The sequence below is a fragment of the Girardinichthys multiradiatus genome, chromosome 6 (assembly GCF_021462225.1).
Source record: "Girardinichthys multiradiatus isolate DD_20200921_A chromosome 6, DD_fGirMul_XY1, whole genome shotgun sequence".
NCBI classification, from domain to species: Eukaryota; Metazoa; Chordata; class Actinopteri; order Cyprinodontiformes; family Goodeidae; genus Girardinichthys; species Girardinichthys multiradiatus.
Genome location: NC_061799.1, coordinates 44,798,214 through 44,815,342, shown reverse-complemented (window position 1 = coordinate 44,815,342; position 17,129 = coordinate 44,798,214). Strand labels below are relative to the sequence as shown.

Below are 17,129 nucleotides of genomic sequence, written 5' to 3'. Positions count from 1 at the left end.
TCTATATCTGTCCTACTACATTTACCTGATGGGTTTAGGTCTATATTACTACAGTTAGACATAATTTACATTTATCTGCTGCTTTGCATTTTGTCTCCACTGAATGAATCAATTGCAGCAGAACAGCCCCGGCTTCAGGTTGTTAAATACAGATTCAGTCTGAGCGAATTCAGTTTCTGATGGCACAAGTTTCTGCCCATGGTAATGGGTCAGAGTAGGCAGCAGCTCTGACCATCCCATCCTACCTCCTCCTGCTTGTCCCAGTAAATGGACTGAACTTATATAGCGCTTTTCCATTCATACAGACCGCTCAAAGCGCTTTACACTAGAGCCACATTCACCCAATCACACTCACTAACACTCACACATTCATACACCGATACACAGATCGGTAGGCAACTTGAGGTTAAGTGCCTTGCCCAGGGGCACATCGACATATGGCAACCTTCTGATTGCAAGACGACTACTCTTCCTACTGAGCCACAGTTGCCTCAGTGAAGAAGGTGAGAAACACTGTGTTCAATGACACAAGTGTTGTCCGGTTTTTATTTTTATTTTTTTATTAATGTTTTTCTTTAAATGAAGAATAATGTGTAAAGATGAAAGGAGGGGGGTAGAATCAATTAACTTTGTACTTATTCCTATGTCCTTTTTAAACATATGATCATGTAAATATGTATCATGGTGTATAAATGTGAATATTTGTAAAATAAACATGCCAGGTAGCATCATTGCAGCAGGGAGTCTATGGGGATCTCTTTGTCTCTCCTGCTCTTTTTACCATTACACAACAAAACTGAAATATTTATTAGTGAGAGAAATTCAAACAATCATTATGAAATAATAAAGAAAAAACCCACTGGCTGCTGGTTGGAAAACAATGAGTTAGCTTGCAAGTAAGTTACAGACGTTACTAAAATAATACAGTTTGATGCCTTCGTTTAGATTGAATTATTGACGTCAAATGACATCTATCAATACATATTTTATTATTCCCATCAGTAAGGGCAATTTATTTGAGAAGCTTGCTGGGACACACACACACACACACACACACACACACACACACACACACTCTTGTTTTACTATATGTAGTGAGGACCATCTGTTGACTCCCATTGACTTCCATTGATTTTCAGTCATTTTCAACCCTTTCTATGCCCTAACCCTGACAATAACCCTAAACCTAACCATTACCAGTGCTTACCTAACCCTAACCTTAACCTAAACTCAATTCACATCTTAGTCCTAAACCTAACCGTTAGCAAAATAGGTTGTGAGGACCAGCAAAATGTCCTCACTTTGGTACAAATGGTCCTCAATTTGATGGTGAAATCGGGAAAATGGTTCTCACTCTGATGCCAAGACAGGAACACACACACACACACACACACACACACACACAAAACATGGAGGAAGATGTTTTATAAATGTTAGCTAGTTATGAATTTATATTTAAGTGTCTTTGTTTCTTATCTTTCAAGAATGTTAAGAAATGTTTCGTTGTAAATTTCTTCCAATAAAAAACAGGAACTAAGATATAAGCTTTAGCACATTTTGTATGTTGAGTTGCATACTGTATGCAGACTGTTGCATGTACAATCCACCAGCAGCAAATATTGTACTAGTACCAGTTAAACTTTTGATGGGTTCATTAGGTTCCAGAGATGTGGTGACAGCGGTGGGTGCCCTGATGCCATGTTAATTTTTAATTCATATTTTTCACAAAAACATGTAATATATGTATTATGTATTTAATATATAGATTCATAAGATCTTCTCTCCAAACACAAAGACACTTTACAGGAATTCAAATGAAAGAAGCAAAAATAAAAACAACTCAATGAAGACACGTAGTATAATTACAAGAAGTGAGCTTTCTTAAACGAGGCAGCCTGGCCAGTTTAGCTGGTATAGACTGGCATCAGTACTGCACATATTCCATTGCAATGTTCTGCATTTCTTCATTTTACAAGTTGAAAAAGTTAAGAATGATGCCAATGGTGACTCCAACACACAGCAGCCCAGTGCTTCCATTCATGTTGTCATTGAACATTTAAAAAACAGTATTCCATTATTATTTTAAAAGAAGAACAAAACATGGAAACTAATATGATCATCTTTAATTGCAGTATATAAGAGCCAAATTAAATTTTATCATAGTTATGCAGAGTTTTGAAATGTTGTCACATTGTATGCTTTCAAGTGCATTTACACCAGCTAGACCGATGAAGACAAGCACATTAGGTTGATCCATTGGGTTGCCGGGCCTTCAGCCAGACTGCTCTGCATCCTCCAGCTGAGAAGATTCACAGATGTCTAGTCTGTGATGAAACCTTCCCAACAAGATACCAGGTTCTCAAACACCAGGATAAAGAAATTCAGGTGACACCAGAACCATTTTCAGTTCTAATCCGTTTTGCTGTTTCGGTTTTGTTTAGCTCTGGAGGGTAAATACATTTCTTTTAGAATCAGGAGGTCTCACTGGGGTTGTGGTTGACGTTGAGGCATGGCTGGCGGAGGAGGATGCTGGCGCTGATGCTCTTCATGTGGCTGTGGGCGTGGTCGGAGTGCTTGGTGAGCTCTGAAGCTTTCTCACCAAGGCTGCAGTGACTGGGTCTCTGGGCACCGGTTCCCAGGTGGCAGTCAGCTTGTCCAGGTTGTCTTCCCCTCCTTTGTTTTTGTTTTAGTCCGGGATGATTAGGAACTTTTTGTAACTTCCTGATGAGACTGCTGCATCTTTCTGAAGACTTGACACCAGTATCACATTCAGTCCTTTTCTGTCAACGCAACCCAGAGACGATTAGAGACCTCAAGGATAATTCTGTACACTCCAGCGAGGAGAAGAACACCGTTGCAGGCATCCAGGTATTCTTCATTCTTACACATAATATCTGCTCCATTAATGACAGTTTAAACAAGTTCTGGTCTGATTCAGGGAATCAACAACAATATTTTCAACAACATTTAGTTTTCCTTTCAACAATATTTAATTTCCCTTTAGGATGAATAAAGTATTTCTGAATTTGAATGAAACCGGAGTCTGGTTCTGCTGCCAATCTGCTGTTCTACTCCAGTCCAGCAGGGGGCGGTAAATGGACCAATCCGCTGCTTTGTCTCAGTGTGACGTCCAGCGGAAGTAAAACTAAAGGCTCCAGCAGCAGCTTGTTTGGACTCAGCTGGAAGACGGTTGTGTTTTCGTATCTCAACTGAATATTTCAGTAGTTTCAGTAACAATGTCTTCAGTTCAGCATCTGAGAGAGTTTATCAGAGAGCGACTAACTGCTGCTGCTGAAGAAATCTTCTCAGAGGTTGAGAAAACCATCGTCCGCTACGAGGAGGACGTCAGACTGCTGGGAACCTGCTGGAAACCCCAGATAAAACTCTCCAGAATCGGTAAGAAATTACAAAAAGTGTCTGATAAATCAGTTTCTAATCCTTCGTTAATGAAAATTTTACTGATGTAGATTGTAGGATGTGCGTCACGGTTTGATGTCAACCATCCATCCGTCCCTCCCTCAGTGTTTTATCTTATTCAGGCCACCTCTGTGGGCCCCAGGAGATGGTTGCCTGTTAAAATCTCAGTTGATCTGAAATATTTAGCTCAGTCTGCATCAGCAGTCATCCCCGCCTGTCGCTTTCTGATGCTCAGATTGCTGCCATGTGATTGGCTGTTTAACATAGGTACAGGTTAGTCTAATGAGCTGGTGTGTGTTTTCAGGAATCAAGATTTGTTTCTTTTAGTACAGTGAAGAAAAGTCAAGAGAAAACTTGAAAGTTCTTCAGAAATCTTGGGAAAGGCCCAATATGGATCCTTTCAAAACCTAACTAAATTTAAGTACTTGGAAGGAAGGATTATAGGAAATAAGGGCAGTGGAACAAGTTTGCACAGTTTCTGGTTTTTGTTTTAAACATTTTCTTTTCTGTCACTATTTCTGGAACAAAGAATACCTCCACTCTCTGATGTGCAGTGGTTCTCAAACATCTACACAAACCTGTTAAAATAACGGGTCATTAGGATCTAATAGATTTCAACAGTAAAGCTGTTAGAAGGAAGGAGTAAAAAAGCTGCAATAACCTGGTTATAAGCTGTATGTGTGAACAGCCTTTAACAAATACTTTGTTGTTTGTCTGAAAATCTACAGTTTACATTTCATCAGCATAAATGAAAGATTTTTCTGGATGTGGTGCAGGTGTTCCTCTGGTAGAAACCCCTTTAGGAGCTGGAAGACTAACCTTAAACCGCTAACCTTAAAACGTTTCTTAAATGATGCGATAGGAGAATCTAACTGCTTTAGCTCCCTGCTCCTCCTCTCTTCCTGAAGGAGCTGAACGCCACGCCTCCTGTGCGAGGTGTGACCAGAGACCATCATGGCATTCACTAAAATAAAACAGGCTGATGTAGCGCATGGTTGAACGCTATTCTGATCACGTAGCCTGCTTTACATACAATGTAAGATGATTCTCCTTCCACAGTGACCTTGATGTTCAAACTCCAGACTGACATCACATATAATGTAGGTGTGTGGTGAGCAGTCAAGCTGGCGACCTACTGGCCCGTTGTAAACGCAGCATATTACAGTTATCTGCAGCGTTATTTGTGTTACTTTGAACATTTTCATTATAAGTCAGGAAAATACAGTACATTTAGTTTTTACCTGCTCTAAAGAAACTTTACCAACTCTTCAGTTCTCAGCCCTGATTCTGAAGCTTCCTCCATCTTTTAAAAGCATCTCCAAAGTAAATTCTACTAGAAAGTTGTAAACATCTCACGGCAAGTCTTGAAGAAAAACTTTTACATTATTTAAACTTTCTTTGAGAAGTAGAAAGTAGTCAATGAATTGGTAACTTCAGTTCTTATTTTGGTGGCTCCAGAGCACACCTTCCAGCTGACCGAGGCAGTAACCCTTTTCACACATATTGGTGCACAGACTCGTTGATCAACGCCTTCTTCCAGACGAAGAAGGTCTATTGGTCAGAGTTGCATGCGTGCATCTAGGATTTGTTTAGCAGTAGAGTCCAGGGGCAGGACTACAGGAAAATAGTTATCACAGATTACCTGCTTTACATCATGGAACACAATCAGATAGTCAAATTTAAGCATTTCTAAAGCTTAAATGTGACTAAACATTAAAAGGGTTGTCGAATGCGTATCTGGTCGTTGACTGTACACAGGCTTTTTTATTTTTTGTGGGTTGCTTTGGCCCTAGTGGCCGTGATTGAACAGTAATTTAAAATGAAAGGGAGTGGAGAGAGAAGGGGAAGACATGCAGCATATGGCCAGAGTCCAGAACTCCGATACAAGACAACCGAATCGAGGGCTATAGCTTCTGCACATCACATACCAGCTGAGCCAACCAATGCCTCAACTGTAGGGCTGGGCATCAAGAATTGATTGAAACTGGGGCTAACATTCCAACTCTCCCAGAATCATTAACGTTTTTACTTTTCGACTTATAGTTTTGATGGCGCCAAGATGGCGCCGCAGATGGTCGCCTCGGCGTGTTGGTTCGCATTGTTTTGTTTTGTTTTTTGCTTTAAAACGGTCTTCTGTGATGGTACCCGGAGCTCTCTCACCAGAGAAGAACTCATGAACATCAGGGCTGCTACACCAGAGGAGTTATTTCCCACTTTTCTGCCTACTGCTCTGGAATATTTGGACATTCTGGTCAAAGGTGCGCTCACCTTTGTTCACGCGGTGAAACGCCGGAAGAGAGGGAAACGGGCTGGGGTGCTGGTACGACTTCGCCAGCGTGGACTACGAACACCGTTACCTGGAATATTTCTCTCTAACGTGCGCTCACTTCCCAACAAAATGGAGGAACTACAACTGTTGTTGGGGAAAAACAGGGACTTTTATTCATCGGCAGTTTTGTGCTTCACGGAGACGTGGCTGTGTGGATTAATACCGGACTCTGCGCTGCAGCTGGCAGGATTCCAGCTCTACAGAGCGGACAGAGACACGGAACTCTCCGGCAAAGCGAAAGGTGGAGGAATCTGTTTTTACCTCAACAGTGGTTGGTGCAACGACGTGACAGTGATTCAGCAGCACTGTTCTCCAGACCTGGAAGCCTTCATCATAAACTGTAAGCCTTTCTATTCCCCCCGTGAGTTCGCTTCGTTCATCCTGGTCGGTGTTTACATCCCGCCGCAAGCTAACGTGCAGGTCGCACAGCGCATGCTCGCCGACCAGATACTGAGTGTGGAGCGGACCAACCCAGACTCCTTAGTAATCGTCGCTGGTGACTTTAACAAAGGTAATCTGACCCACGAACTCCCCAAATACAGACAGTTTATTAAATGTCCGACCAGAGAGGACAACATTCTGGATCACTGTTACACCACCATCAGAGACGCTTATCACGCCGTCCCACGTGCTGCACTGGGCCAATCCGACCACATCATGGTCCACCTGATTCCTGCATACAGGCAGAAACTAAAGCTCTGCAAACCTGTTGTGAGGACGACAAGGAAGTGGAGCAGGGAGGCTGTGGAGAATCTCCAGGCGTGTTTAGGCTGTACAGACTGGGATGTGTTCAGGACTAATACCAACAGTCTGGACGAGTACACAGAGGCTGTGACTTCCTACATCAGCTTCTGTGAGGACAGCTGTGTACCATCATGCACCAGGGTGAGTTACAACAACGACAAACCCTGGTTCACAGCTAAACTCAGAAGGTTAAGACTGGATAAGGAAGAGGCCTTCAGGAGTGGGGACAAAGACATATACAGAGAGGCAAAGTACAAGTTTGGCAAGGCAGTGAAAGAGGCCAAACGACTGTACTCTGAGAAGCTCCAAAACCAGTTCTCAGCCAACGACTCTGCGTCTGTCTGGAAAGGGCTCAAGCAAATCACCAACTACAAGCCGAAAGCCCCCCACTACATCAACGACCGACGCCTCGCCAACGACCTGAACGAGTTCTACTGCCGCTTTGAAAGACAAAGGGACAGTCCTGCAACCATCCCCCATGACGCCCCCCAACAGCTGCAGCCACAATCCACCACCCCCATCTCTCCAACCTCAAGAGGGGCCTTGGCACCTCCAACCCCCACCCTGAAGTTCCCCCCCACCAGCCCCCTACCCACGCCGAGGACGGCTCTTTCCATCCAGGAGAGGGACGTCAACAAACTCTTCAGGAGACAGAACCCCCGGAAAGCTGCTGGTCCGGATTCTGTCTCACCAGCCAGCCTGAAGCACTGCGCTGATCAGCTGTCTCCAGTCTTCACAGACATTTTTAACACCTCACTGGAGACATGTCATGTGCCAGCCTGCTTCAAGTCCTCCACCATCGTCCCTGTTCCCAAGAAGCCAAGGACCACAGGGCTTAATGACTTCAGACCCGTCGCCCTGACCTCTGTGGTGATGAAGTCCTTTGAGCGCCTTGTGCTCTCACACCTAAAAGACATCACCGACCCCCTCCTGGACCCCCTGCAGTTTGCCTACAGAGTCAACAGGTCTGTAGATGATGCAGTCAACCTAGCCCTTCACTTCATCCTCCGGCACCTGGACTCCACAGGAACCTACGCCAGGATCCTGTTTGTGGATTTCAGCTCTGCCTTCAACACCATCGTCCCAGTTCTGCTACAGGAGAAGCTCTCCCAGCTGAGTGTGCCCGACTCCACCTGCAGGTGGATCACTGACTTCCTGTCTGACAGGAAGCAGCGCGTGAGGCTGGGGAAGCACGTCTCTGACTCCCTGACCATCAGCACCGGTTCCCCCCAAGGCTGTGTTCTCTCTCCTCTGCTCTTCTCCCTGTACACCAACAGCTGCACCTCCATTCACCAGTCTGTCAAGCTTCTGAAGTTTGCGGACGACACCACCCTGATCGGACTCATCTCTGATGGTGACGAGTCCGCGTACAGATGGGAGGTGGACCATCTGTTGGACTGGTGCAGCCAGAACAACCTTGAGCTCAACGCTCTAAAGACAGTGGAGATGGTTGTGGACTTCAGGCAGAACCCAGCCCCACCTGCCCCCATCACCCTCTGTGACTCCACAATTGACACTGTGGAATCTTTCCGCTTCCTGGGAACCATCATCTCCCAGGATCTCAAGTGGGAGCCAAACATCAGCTCCCTCATCAAGAAAGCCCAGCAGAGGATGTTCTTCCTGCGGCAGCTGAAGAAATTCAACCTGCCAAAGACTATGATGGTGCACTTCTACACAGCCATCATTGAGTCCATCCTCACCTCCTCCATCACCATCTGGTACGCCGCTGCTACAGCCAAGGATAAGGGCAGGCTGCAGCGTGTCATTTGGTCTGCTGAGAAGGTGATTGGCTGCAGTCTACTGTCACTCCAGGAACTGTACACCTCCAGGACCCTGAAGCGGGCAGGGAAGATTCTGGCTGATCCCTCCCATCCTGGTCACAGACTCTTTGAGACTCTCCCCTCTGGCAGGAGGCTGCGGTCCATCCGGACCAAAACCTCACGCCACAAGAACAGTTTTTTCCCATCTGCCACCAGCCTGGTTAACAAAGCCCGGAAACCACCCTGACACTCCCCCTTTCCCCCCTTTTTTTTTGCTGACAGGACACCTGTAACCTGTAACTCTATGCGTTACATTAACGCTCAGCTTGGACTCCTGCTTTACTTGCACAATGATCACCTGCACTGTTGTATTGCTCTTGCATCTTATACTGCTCTATATTTACTCTCACTCACTTAAAACTGTGCACATATATTTATATTATATTGTAGATATGTTTATACTGTTTAATTTGTATTTTATTGCACCGACTACGCCAAAACAAATTCCTTGTATGTCCAAAAACGTACTTGGCAATAAAGCTTTTCTGATTCTGATTCTGATTCTGTCCGCCGACCAGGAGAAGAAGCCACAGAACACCAACAAAGAAGAATCCGCAGGAAGTTTGTTCTCTACCACGGACATTGTGTGGCGATGATCTAATGTGTGGCTTAGTTTTAATAAAATAAATTACCATTCGCAATAAAATTATATCTAACAAAGGAGGTAGCATGACCAGCATGATTCAACACCTCTGATTCATGGTGTAGAAGTAACAGAGTGCCCCATCTTTGACGAGCCGCACCAGCCTCCCTTTGCTGCCCATTCCTCCAGGTCCAACACTCAGCCTAGCACCGCACTGAAGTCAGAACCTTGTAAATACATCAGTAAAATATGTCTCATACCAGCATTGAAACAGCTAACAAGTTATACTCGACCTAAGATGGTGGATCAAAATGCAAAAACCCAGCTAACATTAGCCAGGCTGCTGACCGATGTGCTCCTCTGTTCAACATAGCGTCCACAGGAAATAACTCTGGTTAGCTAGCTTATCTGAACCATGTAAACGTTTTTGACTCTGCCTCTTAAAAGAAACTGGAATCGAAAATTGCTAGGAAGCAGAATCGGAACCGGAATCGTTCACATTCAAAAGAGTCCCCGCCCCACCCAACAGACTTGTTAATTTTGCCCACTCCAAATCTCTGAGATCTTTCAGATTGTGAGGACAACTGTTGTCCACAGCCTTCTTCAGGTGACTCTGCAGGTTTTGTACCAGATTTAGTTTTGGACTTTGACTAGGCCATTCCAGTACTTGACTTTCCCCTGTTAAGGTCTTCCAGGTTTGACTGTGGTTTTATGTAGACGCCTACTGTAGTTTGCTAGCAGGGTTCCTGGAGGTTTGTGGTGAAACCTGACTATTTGAAAGGGTTCACAATTGACCTTGATTGAACCCCCCGTCCGAGGTCCATCTAGAGAAAAATAACCCCAGATCTTGATTCTGCCATCACCATATTTCACAGTAGGCATGTTGAGCCTTTGGTCATACTCGGTGGGACGGTGATATCCTTTGGAATATTTTGCTGCAACCTGAAGTCCAGTTTCTTTAGGCCATAACACATCCCCCCATTGGTGAGTGAGATCCTTCTGATCCTTTGTAACCTCTCTGGAAATGACGTTAACTGAAGAATGCAAATGTGGAGAAGTCCCCAGAGAAGATGGTGCTGGAGCTCTTGATTCCCGGTTCCACAAGCTAAACTTCCTTCCATCAGATGACATCCTAAAAGGGCGAGTCAAAGGTCAGGCTCTTTCTCTACAGGCCAAGACAGAAAGGATGTGAACAGAAAAAGCTTCATCACCAGGCAGGTGTTGTTGAGCAAGATGACTCTGCCAGTAGTCAGCCACAAGTTTTACACAAGACAAGCTCTATGCTGGACACGTTTGGCTCAAACTCATGGGAGCACAACAGCAATGAAGAACACCATGAAGTGAACAGGGAAATGGTGATGAATTATGTACTTCTGGTGAACAATGCATAGCTACAGATAAGGGTACGTTCACACTGCCGGTCTGTTCCAGGGATCGGTAAAAGTGAGAAATGTTGGCCCGGTTCGCCGTCACACAGAGCTTTTCAGTCCGGGCCAAGCGGTGTCATGCAGGTGAAATGGGGGCAGTGTTGCGCTGATTGAGAAGAAAATCGTCTTAAAGGGTATCTGTTGCTGCTTTGGTGACCAATATAGTTTTGAGACATTTTTAAACTCTTCCATCTTCAAGCTCTTACTGTGTTTTTACTCTTCTTCTACTCTGCTTTAACATCTCATCCTCTCTTCCTGCTTTTGGAACGCTGGGCCAGCAAGTGAACCGTTCCATCTGTCCAGAACGCTCACGCTTACTGACTGAACCGTGGTTTGGCCCTGCCTCTTAAAAGAATCTGAATTGAGAATCAAGAGGAATCTGAATCAGAACCGGAATCGTTCATTTCAAACAATGTCCAACCCTGATGTCCAGGCAGAACAACTGATACATGACAAGAGTTATCAGATTAATGATCTCTTATGTTCTTTGTCTCTCTAGACGTTCCAACGCAACATGTTGATAACGAAGAGGAAGCTCTCGCTGACCACCAGCTCTGTAATCAGCTGATGATCTTGAATGAAGACCAAGAGCAACCAGAGCCTCCACAAGATGATGAGAACATCAAGGAACCGAAACATTCACAGCTTAAAGTGGAACAGGAGGAACCAGGACCTGAACACATTAAAGAGGAACAGGAGGAAGTCTGGAGCAGTCAGGAGGAAGAGCACCTTGCCCTGCAGATGGAGATTGTGAATTTCACTGAGACTCAGACTCTTCAACAAACTGACTTCAGTAAAGAAGAGCCAAACATTGAGCACCTTGACTCTAACAAACTTTCTGTTGTGGAGAACATGGATCAAGCTGAAATCTATGGTCCTGTGTCACAGAGTGAGTCTGAAACTGTTACAGATGCATGTTTCCAGTGTGATGTTTGTGGACGAGTCTTTAAATATAAGTATAATTTCCAGCGACATCACAGAGTCCACTCAGGCGAGAAGCCTTTTCGTTGTAAAATGTGTGGAAAAGTCTTTGCTCAAACGTCTCATTTGAAAGAACACATGACGACTCATACAGGTGAGAGGCCTTTCTCCTGTGAAACCTGTGGGAAAGGTTTTAGCAGAAGGTTTAATCTAAAAGTTCACAGAAAGATCCACACAGATGAGAGGCCTTTCTCCTGTGAAACTTGTGGGAAAAGGTTTCGTGAGAGATGGTATGTGAAATTCCACAGGCGAACCCACACAGGGGAGAAGCCATTTTCATGTGACACATGTGATAAAAGTTTTTATACGGTCAGTCAACTGAATGTGCACAGGAAAACCCACAGAGGTCGGAGGCAATTTTCATGTGCAACATGTGGAATAAGCTTCACTAGATTGAAATGTTTAACTGCCCACACGAGAGTCCACGGAGGAAGAGGCAATATCCACATGGGCCGTGCAGGTAAGGTTGCAGAGATGAGCGTTTTTTAAATCCACACAGGCACTGAGTGAAACATGTAAAGGTTTTTAAGTTCATGGATTAGTATACAGCATTTTTGGCATCTTGTGATGATCACTGGTGAAAAATGTTCTTGGTGGGGCTGATGTAACAATACATTTCTCTACCTCCTCCAATACATGAAATGAAATCAACAGGAGACGATGAAAACCACTGAACAGCATCCCTTTACCGTCATGCCCGCGCAATGCCAGTTCAAAAGCACCACAACATCTAATACAGTCAAAGAGTTTAGATAAAATATGACAATTCTTATCAACCTCTTCATTGTGCCGTCTTACCATCATCCAGCTGCGCCGCTGTGCTAATCTTTCCGAGCACAGCTAGCATGACAAAGTTTTCCATGAACTCTTGATTGTTCATGCTTCTTAATGTGTTCAGAGAGATGCTTCTAGTTGGTTTAACTGTGTCCACGTTAAATCACATTTGGCAGAAAACAAAAGTGCATTCCACAGCCGGTCCACCACGACTTTCTCTTGAACCAACTCTTGCTAAAAACTCCGGTTGTAGACTTTATTTTTCCCCTTGGTCTGCTGGTTGATGATAATGTTGGGCTTGTCTGGTCCCAGTTCCTTAACCCGGATTTTGTTCTCCACTGTCCTTCATGTGAACGGGGAGATAAATAAGGATCCGTCTGAATTCAGTGGAAGCTGCACCTCGCTCGTTAAGTTCGCCATCATCCCTCTGATTGACTGCGACCCACAAGCGTTTTGTTTTAGGGGCGATATTTTCAGTTCCCCAAAGCCATGAAATTCTGCGACACTGATTGGTCTTATTTTCATTCATTTGCCCTCGCAGCTGCACACGATTGGCTGCATTACTCTGAACAGTGCTCCATGATAGAAACATACAAGTCTGTCTGTGGGATTTCACTGGTGAAAAAGCCCCAGCGCCCCCTAGGGGCCGTCCCGTCACTGCCTATGATGATGATTTTTAGGTTTTAAATAGTTGTACACAAACGAATGAGGAGTTGCTCATTTTCCTTATTTAATCATTTTTATGTTACTGTGTTGTTTGCTATATTTGTACATTACCTTTAGAAATGTGCAGTGTATATTTACTTTCTAGATTATAAAAACGATTCGTTGTGTGTTTGTGGGTTTCACTATGAAAAAATAAACTTTTTTCCAACTCGGATTTTATGATTTTATGTGACTTGAGGTCTGATATGCAATTACAGAATGTCCAAATACAAAAGATAAGTGTAAATTCACACAGCTACAGTTGTGCTGAAAGAAATATACCACATAAAGCAACAGTGATGGCTTTTATTGGAAAAGTAAAATCAAAATTAGTCAGAAACTGCCATATAAACCCTGGACCCCAGAGGGTTAAAATGGTCGTTTGAATGTTCACAGGGTAATCCACACCAAGGAGATGCTTTCCTGCAGTTAAACATGTCGACGAGGTCTTTCAACATTCAGGAGAAAATCCACACAGCAGCATTTGTTCAAAACATGGAAAAGCTTTGAAAGCCCACCTGATAACTTCTGCAGGTGAGACGTTACTCGGCTGAACTGTGCATTAATATTTTAGTACAACTGATCTGAAGTTCATGTGAGAACTCACCCCTTTTACGTGTTGGAAAAGCTTCATTCAATATCTCACAGCAAATAGTACGGATATCTCAGCTCATGTAAATACTATTTCATTTAATTGTACAGGTCCTTCTCAAAATATTAGCATATTGTGATAAAGTTCATTATTTTCCATAATGTAATGATGAAAATTTAACATTCATATATTTTACATTCATTGCACACTAACTGAAATATTTCATAGATGAATGTGAGTAATGTTCATCTGTAGTAATATATCTTAAACACATCCAGGAGTAAAAATAGTTTTAAATTCTTGTTGGTACTATTACAAAAACGTTAACTGGTTCTTATTGGTCTCTCTCTCACTTCATGCATTTTAAAGAAGCAAAGTCCAAATCCAAACAAATAAAACATTTCAGTATTTTACTGTCCGCTACCTGTATATATAAGGGAGAAATTAGAAGTACTTGACAATATGATATAGTGACTCCTTAAGGGTGTAGGAACGAGTTAAACATTGAGGGGGACACATATTGGAAACCTTAACATGTTTTATTTGTCAAAAATGCCTCAAGCCTCCTAAACATACTAAATAGTTTCAGAGATGCATGTCTAAGGTATTGCTCCTGAGCATAAAGGTGGCACATGATGGCAGCTGATAACATATTCTAACCCAAACCGTTATAGTACTGTGGAAATAAAGTAATGATGATAAAAAATGGTCCCAAAAAAATCAACCTGACATCAGTCCTCACCTGTTCTCCTTTCTGGATCTATTCTAATAATCACCCTGAAGCTGCCCCTGGCTCTAATAATATTTTTTATCACTAATTATTTAAGCTTAGTTTTTCTCTGTATTATCATTCTATCCTCATTTGAATTCAGATTTTTGACTATTTTGTCATGTTTCCCCTGTTTTTTTGATAACTAACAGATATTTAAAACACGTTGAAAGTCTTTCCGCCAATCAGAAGAATGTGTGAAATTTCTGTGGCGTCATTTATTATTTCAGTCAAATCTCCGTCTCGGTCCTCTGCTCATAAGCAGATTATTTCTAGTTGTTTGGTGTCGTTCAAATGAAACAAAATAACATGAAACACTATTTACTCTCCCACTGATTTTAATTTGGGCGTTTTGTGACGAGTGGAAATGCATTAAACGCAGAGTTTAAACGCTGGAGCCCAGGGCTCCGAGCGGAGAGAAGCAGGACAAGACTATTAAGGCTTTAAAACAGCACAGGCAGTTAGGAATCAATTCGGAATGAGTAAAAAAAGCAGTTTGTAAATAGATTAAGTCGTGTTCAAGACTGCATATTGCCAGCAGATCTACAGGGGTTGGACAGTGAAACTGAAACACCTGTCATTTTAGTGTGGGAGGTTTCATGGCTAAATTGGACCAGCCTGGTAGCCAGTCTTCATTGATTGCACATTGCACCAGTAAGAGCAGAGTGTTCGGGTGCTAACCAGGATTGTATCCAAAAAACATTAAACCACGGCTGCCCAAATCACGGCAGAATTAAATGTGCACCTCAACTCTCCAGTTTCCACTAGAACTGTCCATCAGGAGCTCCACAGGGTCAATATACACGGCCGGGCTGCTATAGCCAAACCTTTGGTCACTCATGCCAATGCCAAACGTTGGTTTCAATGGTGCAAGGAGCGCAAATCTTGGGCTGTGGACAATGTGAAACATGTATTGTTCTCTGATGAGTCCACCTTTAATGTTTTCCCCACATCCAGGAGAGTTACGGTGTGGAGAAGCCCCAAAGAAGCGTACCACCCAGACTGTTGCATGCCCAAAGTGAAGCATGGGGGTGGATCCATGATGGTTTGGGCTGCCATATCATGGCATTCCCTTGGCCCAATACTTGTGCTAGATGGACGCGTCACTGCCAAGGACTACCGAACCATTCTTGAGGACCATGTGCATCCAATGGTTCAAACATTGTATCCTGAAGATGGTGCCGTGTATCAGGATGACAATGCACCAATACACACAGTAAGACTGGTGAAAGATTGGTTTGATGAACATGAAAGTGAAGTTGAACATCTCCCATGGCCTGCACAGTCACCAGATCTAAATATTATTGAGCCACTTTGGGGTGTTTTGGAGGAGCGAGTCAGGAAACGTTTTCCTCCACCAGTATCACGTAGTGACCTGGCCACTATCCTGCAAGAAGAATGGCTTAAAATCCCTCTGACCACTGTGCAGGACTTGTATATGTCATTCCCAAGAAGAATTGATGCTGTATTGGCCGCAAAAGGAGGCCCTACACCATACTAATAAATTATTGTGGTCTAAAACCAGGTGTTTCAGTTTCATTGTCCAACCCCTGTATTTTCTGACCCAAAGTGCAGCCATGACTGGTTCTGAATACTGATTCAAAAATACTTTAGTCACCGTTGTCCAGGTGAATAGAAGGCAGCCGCTCTCCTCTCTTCCCGAACCGTCCCGCCTGAACACATCGGATACATACAGGTCCTTCTCAAAATATTAGCATATTGTGATAAAGTTCATTATTTTCCATAATGTAATGATGAAAATTTAACATTCATATATTTTAGATTCATTGCACACTAACTGAAATATTTCAGGTCTTTTATTGTCTTAATACGGATGATTTTGGCATACAGCTCATGAAAACCCAAAATTCCTATCTCACAAAATTAGCATATTTCATCCGACCAATAAAAGAAAAGTGTTTTTAATACAAAAAATGTCAACCTTCAAATAATCATGTACAGTTATGCACTCAATACTTGGTCAGGAATCCTTTTGCAGAAATGACTGCTTCAATGCGGCGTGGCATGGAGACAATCAGCCTGTGGTACTGCTGAGGTCTTATGGAGGCCCAGGATGCTTCGATAGCAGCCTTTAGCTCATCCAGAGTGTTGGGTCTTGAGTCTCTCAACGTTCTCTTCACAATATCCCACAGATTCTCTATGGGGTTCAGGTCAGGAGAGTTGGCAGGCCAATTGAGCACAGTGATACCATGGTCAGTAAACCATTTACCAGTGGTTTTGGCACTGTGAGCAGGTGCCAGGCCATGCTGAAAAATGTAATCTTCATCTCCATAAAGCTTTTCAGCAGATGGAAGCATGAAGTGCTCCAAAATCTCCTGATAGCTAGCTGCATTGACCCTGCCCTTGATAAAACACAGTGGACCAACACCAGCAGCTGACACGGCACCCCAGACCATCACTGACTGTGGGTACTTGACACTGGACTTCTGGCATTTTGGCATTTCCTTCTCCCCAGTCTTCCTCCAGACTCTGGCACCTTGATTTCCGAATGACATGCAGAATTTGCTTTCATCTGAAAAAAGTACTTTGGACCACTGAGCAACAGTCCAGTGCTACTTCTCTGTAGCCCAGGTCTGGGGAATGTGGCACCTGTAGCCCATTTCTTGCACACGCCTGTGCACGGTGGCTCTGGATGTTTCTACTCCAGACTCAGTCCACTGCTTCCGCAGGTCCCCCAACGTCTGGAATCGGCCCTTCTCCACAATCTTCCTCAGGGTCCGGTCACCTCTTCTCGTTGTGCAGCGTTTTCTGCCACACTTTTTCCTTCCCACAGACTTCCCACTGAGGTGCCTTGATACAGCACTCTGGGAACAGCCTATTCATTCAGAAATTTCTTTCTGTGTCTTACCCTCTTGCTTGAGGGTGTCAATAGTGGCCTTCTGGACAGCAGTCAGGTCGGCAGTCTTACCCATGATTGGGGTTTTGAGTGATGAACCAGGCTGGGAGTTTTAAAGGCCTCAGGAATCT

General features: G+C 43.8%; 2 protein-coding genes across 2 annotated transcripts in view; both read left to right on the top strand.

Moving 5' to 3' along the window:
- LOC124870149 (zinc finger protein 813-like) overlaps positions 1-17,129 on the top strand; it is a 51,396-nt gene that overhangs the window by 21,939 nt on the left and 12,328 nt on the right. Inside the window, exon 2 of the mRNA XM_047368675.1 lies at positions 13,177-13,314. The gene's annotated coding sequence lies outside the window, so the exon portion shown is untranslated. The remainder of the gene's footprint in view (positions 1-13,176; positions 13,315-17,129) is intronic.
- On the top strand, positions 3,187-12,955 carry LOC124869727 (zinc finger protein 182-like). Its single transcript, XM_047367801.1, has 2 exons — positions 3,187-3,396; positions 10,820-12,955. Exons 1-2 carry the CDS (start codon positions 3,237-3,239, stop codon positions 11,788-11,790), a joined length of 1,131 nt encoding a protein of 376 aa, XP_047223757.1. The 5' UTR covers positions 3,187-3,236; the 3' UTR covers positions 11,791-12,955.